This window comes from Alternaria hordeiaustralica (assembly GCF_023758085.1).
Source record: "Alternaria hordeiaustralica strain BMP 2776 chromosome Unknown scaffold_24, whole genome shotgun sequence".
Lineage (NCBI taxonomy): Eukaryota > Fungi > Ascomycota > Dothideomycetes > Pleosporales > Pleosporaceae > Alternaria > Alternaria hordeiaustralica.
The window spans coordinates 183,486-193,430 of record NW_026056796.1 but is presented as its reverse complement, the minus strand read 5'-3'; the positions used below and the strand labels follow the sequence as shown (position 1 = coordinate 193,430).

The following is a 9,945-nucleotide window of genomic DNA, read 5'->3' as shown; positions in this document are numbered from 1 at the left end:
TGCGCTATTTGGAATTTAGATTTAGTTGGATATCAAATTGGGTAATATATACTGTTCTTTTTGAAATACAACGTGTCTTGTAGAACATAGACCACAAATTTCGTAAAGTGGGTGATGAGAGTTACGAATACCCATAATCAGACACCCATCGGCACGGCTCTCAATCTTGACTCGCGGTGCCGACGGGCGACATCCACGGCATCATCATGCACACATGTGCTAGCCGAGCGGCCTAGTTCCGTCCTCTGTATTAACCGGAAGAGGCAGGGCCTATCGAGCGGTTTAACGTAACAAGTTCGGGTTATGAGTTTATTTCCGGACAAGGGCGTAGGGACATGTCGACCTCCACTTTTTTTTGCTTGCCTTCCTTACTCTCCAACCGAGGGAGGCGCAAACATGACTCCTAACATGTTCGCACGCGTTTGCGATCTGGTTTCTATGTGTTTCTTGGTGCACAGGGTTGCATAGGTGATTGTTCAAGGATTTCAAGAGATTGGAAAGAGTGGGATTGTGTGATTGGGAAGGATTGTGCTGTGTGATACCGTATTCCCGGGAAGAAGGCGAAGACGAAGAGAAACGACGAACGACGACGCAGAGGAGGTCAGCAAACGTGGAAGTAAAGATGGAGGCACCGCAAGGAGAGAAAGAGCAGGGTGTTAATGGAAGTCAAGGAAACGACATGTCAACTTCAGAGAAAAGCATGGTTATTGCTAATCCTCAACCGGATATCGAACTCGACTCCACTACCAACAACAATCTGCAGTCCATGCCAGGAATCTCGCCAACCCATCGACAACCCCAAGCATCAAGCAAAACGAGCACTGCCCCAGATGTTCACCCGGTGGATGTTCCCCCAAACGGCGGCTACGGCTGGATCTGCGTCGCCGCCGTCGCAACAATAAACGGGCACACCTGGGGTCTCAACTCCGCCTACGCCATCTTCCTCGCCCACTACCTCTCCACGTCCACTTTCCCAGGTGCCACACCCCTCCAATACGCCTTCATCGGCGGCCTCTCCATCTCGCAAGCCCTCATCGTCTCCCCGGTAGCAACGTACACAACGCGTCGCTTCGGCACCCGCACCACGCTCTTCATCGGCGTATTCTTCGAAACCGTGTCCTTCATCGGTGCGAGCTTCGCGTCGTCCATCTGGCACCTCTTCCTCTCCCAAGGCGTGTGTTTCGGGTGGGGAATGGGTTTCCTTTTCGTAGGCTCCGTGGGCATTGCTGCGCAGTGGTTTACCACACACAGGAGTCTGGCGAATGGGTGTTGTGCGGCGGGGAGTGGGCTCGGGGGGCTGATATACAGTCTAGCGGCACAGGCGATGATTAGGGATATTGGGTTGCCGTGGGCTTTTCGCACGCTGGCGGTTATTGCGGGGGTCGTGAATAGTGTTTGTGCGTTGGTGATTCGGGATCGGAATAAGGAGGTTGGGAGTAGGCAGGTATGTCGTTTTTTCTGTTATTAGTATATGTGTCTGCGAGGGTACAACAACGGTGGCTTGTATCCTCCAATGCACATATCGCGCGTTCTGGCTCGAATACTTCATCACAACCAACTTACCCCCCTCGTACTGACATTCTGATAGGTCAGCTTCGACACCACCCTCTTCCGCAAACCCCAATTCATAGCCCTCCTCGCCTTCGGCGTCCTCAGCATGCTCGGCTACATCGTCCTCCTCTTCTCCCTCCCCTCCTACGCCCGCACCATCGGTCTAACCGCCCAACAAGGCAGCATCATCGGCGCCGTCTTCAACCTCGGCCAAGCCCTCGGTCGTCCGCCGATAGGCTACTTCTCAGACTCTATCGGGCGGTTGAACATGGCGGGCAGCATGACATTTCTGGTCGGAGTGTTTTGTCTCTTAATCTGGATCTTTGCAAAGAGCTTTGGCGTATTGGTTTTCTTTAGCCTGGTGGGCGGGATGGTGGCGGGCACATTTTGGGCGACGGCTGCGCCGGTTACGACAGAGGTTATGGGGTTGAGGGATTTGCCGAGTGCGTTGAGTATTACTTGGCTGGTACTTGTGTTGCCTACTACCTGTGAGTAATATTCTTCTTTTCGCCTGGTTCTCTGTAAATCTTTCTCACGGTAGGGTGCCGTCTACGTGCGTACTTTTGCTAATGGGCTGTACAGTTTCGGAACCAATCGGCCTTGAGATCGTCGCTTTCAACGGGGGGAGCTACACCGGGGCCATCCTCTTCACGGGTTGGATGTACATTGGAGCCGCGGTCTGTCTGTGGATGGTAAGGACATGGAAGATTGGTGAGGATGAAGAGAACGCTGCGGCAGCTGCGAAGCGTGATGTTGACCCGAATCCGGCTGAGGCCGGGAGCTTTCAACGGAGCCCGTTCGTAAAGAGGATGTTTATGATTCGGAAAGTCTAATGTCATGCTAAGTAAGACACGATCTTCAAGCACAGCGGTTGCTATTTAATTTATTGATTCGATTCTACAAAAGAGAGGAAAATGTCCAAAACGCTATTCTAGCAATCTAAGCCAAGAGGTATCATCATTCATCAACGCATTCCCATATCCATCTATCGCGACTCGCACTGAGCCATGAACCTGTACATGCCTTCAACGCCCTGGTATTCCAACGGGGTGTGCATGTCCATTTCATCAGCCTCACTGGTATGCAAGCTATCGTATCCTGAAGGCGATGAAGAAGATAACCACGGGTTTGGCTCAGTCTCAAAGTCGTCTAGCTGGTCGTAGCTTTGTTCCGAATGAGTCGAGAAGTCTTCTGAAGCCGCGAGTGATGGCGAGAGCATGTGCGTCCAGTCAATGTTCGGTTGTACGTGTTGGCGCTCGGCAACGGGCTTGTCGTAGAACGAACATTCGGAGGGTGTTTGGCTAGGTGCGAAGGGGAAGAGCAGCGCGATGTCGGTGCCGACGAAAGCGTCAAAGTCCGCGTCCTGATGAACTGCGCCTCTGGAGACCTCAAAGTCGTTGCATATCGTCTCCACTGTTTGCGCATCGCAACCAGGGAAGTGGACTTTGAGAACCGAGTTTTCATACGAGATCGGAAGATCGCCTAGTGCCGCCAGTCGTTGCAGATCGTTCAAAACGGCTGCGAGCTCCTTGACGGCCCTTGAGAAGTCGACGGACAGAACATCAAGGAGACCCTCGCTGTTCAGTGTCTCCTTCTCCTGTGCGAACGAGGTAAAGCCCTTGACGGCCTTGAGGGGAGTAAGAGCGGTGACGGTGGGGTTAACGTTGAAGCTGATGTAGGATCCAGGGGTGGCCTTGGGAACCTTGTTCAGCGTACGGTTGACCTGGTCTTGTAGCGCGGACACAGTCTTGAAGCGCTTCTCGCCGTTGTGAGGATTGACGCCATCGAACTGAGCCTTCTGTCCACCGACGAGGAACGCTCGTACAGCTTGAGAGACGTTGTTGATGACTTGGGCGGGCGATGCGGGTCCATGCGAAAAGTAACGCGCGCCTCCGGCCCTGCCAGAACCCCAGCCGTAGCCTCCTGCGGTTCGTCCAAGTGCGCCGCCTGTGAGATTCGGGCGGAGGGTCGATGCGAAGGGTGCGCGGCCAGCCTGGGCGTTGACGATGCTTCCAATGCGTGACTCGGGGAAGGAGGCCTTGTCATACTTCACGCCCGAGTTGCGAGCTGCAGAGGTGGTGAAGCGACGGACGGCGGCGCTGATCTGGCTGTGGGTGGTGTACCATCGGCCCTTGCTCTGCTTGAGGTAGGCAATGCGGTGAAGAGGGTGCTTTGGCGCATTTCGAGCGAGGATAGGTTGTAGTACTGCATCGGCAGGTCGTGCGGATTCTGGTAGTTGTTTCTGTACGAGTTTCGCAGCATGTTTCCAGGCAGCCCTTTGTCTGTCAGTACGCGACCTCCTCGAATAGTAATGCAAACTTACTTGAACGCTCTCGCGTTCTTGGCCACCGAGTTGTATAAATGCACCACGGCAGGTGCCATGATGATTGTGTGTTCCAAGAGAGGAGAGTGGTGATGCGTCGAACTGTGGGGAAGGCGACGTTAATGAGGCGCAGGGTCAATGTCGCCACCGATCGGCACCATTGGTCTGGAACGCCGAGCAATGACGACGATCACATGCCAACTCACTCACCGCACCCTGGCTTTCGTTTCAAGTGAAGTGAAGTGAAGTCTGATCTTCTCCGCCTATAAACTGCGGCTGCAAGTTCCAAACATCGTTTGCTTGATGGCGCAGTGATTGAGCCATGTTGCGCTGCTGTTGCCTGGCGGAGTGTGCCAGGATGCGAATCTCTCGTGGATGGAATGGTAGCAACTGAAGTAAAGCACCGGAATCGGAGTAGCAGCCATGCGACTCGACACCAGTAACCACTTCACGATACATGAGCGCATCACCCTGCGACACCTGGAAGACAGAGGTAAGATTTCACCATACGGGTCTAAGCTCAATACCAGGAACAGAAGGTATTCATTTTCGTACTTTTACAAAGCAAAAGCCACATCCGCAGACCCGACATCCGCTTATATACTTTGCTTCATCGAAAACAAGACTCCCAAGCAACCACATCCACCTATAAGTAAAGGAAGAACATGATTACCATATATGCCTGAGGGGAGAGAAAGCTGCCATCGAGTTTTGTATGCTGAGTCGGATGAACATGCAAAAGGTAGACACACACACAAAAACGCCAGCTTTCAATGCTACGAGGCCCCTAGATCCATGAAAAAGAGGTGGAAAAGCCAGATATTCCTGAGAAGGGTATTTCGTATTGTGGGATTGGTAATTCGTGTGAACATTAAAGGAAAAGGTTTCCGAGACGCGAGGGCATTCTATCGAAGGAGGAAAAACAGTTGGTCGACCGCCGACCGGGTAGAAAACGCCAGAACATGAACTTTTTGTCAATGTATACACAGTCCGAAAACTCGCAAGGGGAAGATGAGAAGCAACAAGACCGAAGACCGGGACGAAGACACGCATAAACCTTGGCTCATACGACAGAGTTGAGACAGCACTTTGAAAGCATCATGGCAGTGTCAACAGAGCCAAGGTATCTGCATCAAGCAAATCATCAATACGTTGTCGGCTTCGAGGGTCCATGCTGCCGCTGCGATAGACCGCTTTCAGCTGATCGAAAGCTGGACGTCGCTCGTCTTCGGTCCTGATAAGTTCAACAAAGTCTGAAGCTACCCGCTGTCGAATCACGCTCTGTGGCGAAAGCAGAGACTCGCCGTAAAATTTGGTAAGATTGGAAATGCCAGTATCCGTCCTCCGGTGGGCGGCGTCTTCGAAAGCCAAATGGCGGAACTCGTCATACATTGATTGATTGAAATTGCGAATCAAAAAATGCGACCAGAATTGGTAAAGAACGTTCATGTCGTAAGGGGTTGTGCCGAGGGGTGCGTTGGATCGCTGATGAAGAGCTTTGGATCGAAGGTGAAAATACGATTCATGCGATGAATCAGAAGGGATGGTGTGAACTGGGCTGTGGTGATCTTTGACCCAATAGAGGCGAACAGGGGCGATTGGAGAAGTCGACCGGAACGGGTCGGTGTCGAGTTGTGGGTGATTAAGATGGCTCTCAGGAATACTATCGACGTAATTAGCGCATACATTCAGCTCCTCTAAAACGGCAACTTACCCATCAGACATTCCGGCACCGTTGACCCTCAATTGGCAGGTAATAGACTTCTCTGGCTCATCTGGCACGCCGTGTTTACTATCGATGGAGCCATTAGAAAACGTTCGGGAAACGGAAGGAGGTAACGACATTTGCGACGGGGGTTGCTTGCGCATAACGACTGTCAAGCTGTCGAGTTGCAAGTCGGAAAAAGAATCAGGAATATCTCCACTCACAGCCTTTGTCGAGCTCTCGATTGGGTGACCATTCGAGACGGCCGCGTTCACTTCTTCGGCAGCCACGCCATTCGTCTCCGCCGGCACTGAACCGGCATCCTGGGCAACGGGATGGAAACCGTTCATTTGGGGGTACGCGCCCTCGTTACCGAACGGGCTGAATGCTGGGGACATGGCCGACCACTGAGGAGGGTTGGATGGATCGAAGCCTGCAGGGCGAGAGACCTGAGGCTGGTTCAGCTCTTTTGGTCCCTCGTTCTGTGCAGACGGATCACGCTCGGCCATGTCAAGAACCCATTGCTGCCAGCCTTCCTTGCGACGTAATCGGTCCTGGCCGTTCTCGCTGGTGCGGTACTCGATCGTGGCAGACTGTTGGCAGACGAGCCTAATCATGTCGATATCAGGAGACAGGCTCTTGATGCGGTTGAAACCGGCGATGAATTCAAGAGCAACGAATCCCTGAGAGTCCATGTGGCGACGTAGGTACAGGTCCTTGATCAAGTTATCAACAGAGAAGTAGTACTCCCTAGTAATCTGTTAGCATGTTTATTGTGACGGGCGGATAAAAAGCATACACTTGGGTCGTGATCATAGCGAAGACCGAGTACTGATCGACGCCGTATGGGCTGTACGGTAATCCAGCGCTCATGGGCGCAGGCATTCCATAAGGATACATCTCATGCGACGTTTGAATAGGAGCTGGGTACCCGGGCTGGAACGGTGGATACCTGTATGGATCGGTGGTCAATGACTGTGAACGGTGGTTGTTGCGACCGAATTTGCCATGAGGCGCGGGGAAGAAGCTATTGCTTTCAGGTACAAAGGTCGTGGGCGATCGTGGGCCCAAGGGAAAGCTCGACGTGGAGTGCCCGTTGGTGAAGTGGTGTCCAGTGGTGTAGTTACCACGGCCGCCACGACCTCCGCGGCCACGTTCGCGGCCGTTAGAGAACGAACTAAAGCGCTTGGAATGGCCATGCGAGGAGCCGTCCTGGAAGGTGTGTGCTCTACGCTCACCATCTCCAGCGGCGTCTGTCTGCGTTCCAGCAGAATTTTGACGCTCACCCCAGGTGTTATCCTTGGTAGGTGAGGATGCGCCGTCTCTCCTTCGCTCTCCGGCACCGTGGAATTCGCCTCGGCGGCCCTTGTGAGGCTTGGTGGGGTACTGACGTTGGTAAGCGCCGTTTTGAGCGGGCACGTTGGACAATGACGATCGCCTGGGCTGCGCTTCAGACTCGGAGGGTACGGGGCCAGCGGCTTTGCCAGCGGCGTCGCCGTTGACTACAGGGGCCTGGCCGTTGAGTGTAGGGGCATCTGCGCTACCGTTACGCTTTGCCTTGGGAGACGCATCCTGGGTAGCTGTCTCAGCGCGCTCGCGCCTCGTCTGTTCGCCGTTTGGTACGAATCCATCCTTCTCGGTCTGTTCTGCACCGTTGCCGAAGCTAGTAGGCCTGCCGCCGTTCACTGCTCCACCGCGTCCTCCGGGACGGCCACCTCTCCTGGCGCCTGCCGCGTTTGGGAGAGGCGTGTTGAACACAACTGTCGGTGTGTAGGGGATTTTCACCCACTCATGCTTGCTAGTCGAAGCGCCATCCTTGCGCTCCTTCTGCTCCTTCTCGCCCTTCTCTTGGGCCTTCTTGCGATCCTCGTCGATAACGGTCTCGGGAGTCGGCCATGACTCCTGGTCGCGGTTCGGTGGAGGAGGCAGCGCGCTCGAAGCCGGAGCTGCCTTGGCATCCTTCTCGGGGAACCTGCCCTTAGCACCGTTCCTCACATCGAGGTCACCCTTGAACTCTTTTCGGCCCTTGTTTCTGCTCTCGCCGTTTGTGATCTTCTCTTGGGATTTTGAGTCGCCGTTCTTGGCCTGAACTCCGTTTGCCCCATGGGACACTCCATTAGGAGTTGTTTGAGGCGCAACCTTCTGCACCTGAGACTTGATTGTGTCCGCTCGTATCTTCCAAGGGTTTACAGTCGGTACAGGCGCCTCTTGGAGAGGCTTAACAGGCACGTTCTTGGCCTTCTTGACCTTGTCAGAGGTCTTCTCGACTGGCTCAACCGACTTATCAACCGAGGTGGAGGCCTGAGACTTGTTATCCCAGGTGGTCGACTCAGAGGAGGTGTTCGGTATCGAGGAAACATCGTCGTCCTTGGTGACTGTCGACGAAGTGGAGGCTCCCATATCCGGCGAGGATATGTTGGAGGCATCTACGGGTTGTGAAACCTTGACCACATTGGGTGCGGCTTGCTCTGTACGCGCCTCGCGGGGTTTCGCAGGCTGCTCAGGGCGCGACTCAGACTCGACGTCTTCGGCCCAGTTGCTGGGTGACGCGCTAGTCTCTGGGACAGATGCGCCGTTGCCGTCCTTGGCTGGTGTAGCAGAGCCGGATGCCGACTTGCTCGTGGTGGCAGGCGTGACGACGCCCTTCGCGGCTTGCGCATATGAAAATGTGGAGGCCATTTTGAAATTTGTGTGGATCTCGACTAAAGTCCGGCTGGTAAGACGAGAGTAAGCGCTTAGGGTCCCCGGTGGGAGCGCTGCGGCAAGCTGGCCAACAGGTGTTGACGCTGGTATGTCCGGAGAGGTTGCTCTTGACCTCCCCGCACGCAAATCTCTGTGCTGCTATCAAGCCTTGCGTTGACGACTAAGCGGTGCGGCGACGATATAGCTCTGCACTGATGGAGAGCTGTGCAGTGTGCTGGACGAGGGCTTTGTACCGAGGCGGTCTCGCACAATGTGATGAAAGTAGATGCTTCCTGCTTCACTGTTTGGCGACTGTGACGGTAATTGCGCGTACTGCAGTGACGGGGGTTAGCGAAGGACAGAGGTGCTACAAGCGTAGTGTGGGCAGCATATGAGGCGTGGTGGTGGAAACAAGTGACGTGGGTAGTTGTGGTGGAGGTCTGGGAGCGAGCGCACGACAAGTCGAAATAACTGCGTGGGCCGCCGAGGCCTAAGCGGGAAGGAGCGCGAGTGAAAGACAGAGCGCAACTGGGAGAGGCTGCAAGGCGGAGAAGGGGAGGAGGGTTGCGCAGCGTGCCGAGCAAACTCGAGGCGGGGAGCAAGGCAGGAAGCAAGCGTGCGGCGGGCGTGGGCGGTGCTGTGGGCAGAACTAACCTCTGGAGCGAGTCTGCGTGGGCGGCGGGGTGGGCAGTCGCGCAGAGAGGGCAGCTGTGACTGCGTCGGCGGAGTGCTCGGGGTGGGCGGTGGGTTGCGGGCGGATAATGAGGGTTGAAGGGTGCAGTGAGGTACGGGCTCCAGGCACACGAGGGTTGCGGTACAGGCTCGTCTGGCGTGCGTGCAACAGCGACGGAGCGGGCTGAGGCGGCGTCTGAGGGTCGGATGCGACGTGATCAAGGCAGACGGGGCGCCAGGCAAGAAAATTGGCTGTCGTGTGTGCGGGAGAAGCAAGCGTAGGTGGGAGAAAGAGGGTCACTCTCAAGCGCGAATTTTTCTTCGTTAAGGTGGTGCTCTAAGAGAACCCGACAGCCCACGCTACTTCGGCGCATTCACCATTCCCTCGCCCAGCGCCCGAGAGCCGCCGTGTAGCTGCTAGCAGCTGACAGGTCGCTGGCCTGTTCTATGGCTGCATCTGCGTTGACAACCCTCGCATTCATCGTGGTTCTGCATTCACTTTCCAGCAGCGCAGTTGACGCGCTTCTACACGCCAATGACGTCTCGCGAGCATCTTCGACCCCTCACTTGCCAAAAGCTGTTTTATACATGGCTGCCTGCGCTCCAACAAACAGCAAATCTCGCCGTCTGCTCATGTCAGCGCACCTGCCTGCACCCAATTGGCCTTGGATCTTGGGACATCGGGCACCTCGGTGAGGGCCGTGTTGTGCCGGCACTTTCACGTTCCTATGCCAATGGTCGGCAGCACGAGCGAGCCATCTATCGATCCCTGTGCCTACGGGAAAACGGAACGCGGCCATTGACCTTCCCGATTCCTGCCGCGAGCTCCTAGCAGTCCGTATTGTCTGTCTGCGATATACAAGCCTCCATAGTTATGCCTGGCCAGCTAGTCCTCAACTGTCCACCTTCTCCGCTCTACCAAGAGCACCACTATGTCTTCACCCATCCTAGCCGCTGTACCCGATGCATTGGAACTGATAAGCTGCGGATGCTAATCCCGTTGTAAATGGTT

At 55.0% G+C, this 9,945-nt stretch overlaps 3 protein-coding genes across 3 annotated transcripts; 1 reads left to right on the top strand and 2 right to left on the bottom strand.

The window, feature by feature from the left end:
• Positions 1-766: 766 nt before the first annotated feature.
• Positions 767-2,384, top strand: J4E84_008864 (uncharacterized protein; the record flags this gene model as incomplete). Its single annotated transcript, XM_049391433.1, has 3 exons — positions 767-1,444; positions 1,589-2,039; positions 2,134-2,384. The coding sequence occupies 3 exons, from the start codon at positions 767-769 to the stop codon at positions 2,382-2,384; spliced, it is 1,380 nt and encodes a 459-aa protein (XP_049240837.1).
• Positions 2,385-2,536: 152 nt separating this feature from the next.
• J4E84_008863 (uncharacterized protein) lies at positions 2,537-3,933 on the bottom strand (the record flags this gene model as incomplete). The annotated part of the gene is made up of 2 exons (XM_049391432.1): positions 2,537-3,827; positions 3,875-3,933. 2 exons carry the CDS (start codon positions 3,931-3,933, stop codon positions 2,537-2,539), a joined length of 1,350 nt encoding a protein of 449 aa, XP_049240836.1.
• Positions 3,934-5,584: 1,651 nt separating this feature from the next.
• J4E84_008862 (uncharacterized protein) lies at positions 5,585-8,258 on the bottom strand (the record flags this gene model as incomplete). The annotated part of the gene is made up of 2 exons (XM_049391431.1): positions 5,585-6,329; positions 6,379-8,258. 2 exons carry the CDS (start codon positions 8,256-8,258, stop codon positions 5,585-5,587), a joined length of 2,625 nt encoding a protein of 874 aa, XP_049240835.1.
• Between the last annotated feature and the right edge of the window lie 1,687 nt (positions 8,259-9,945).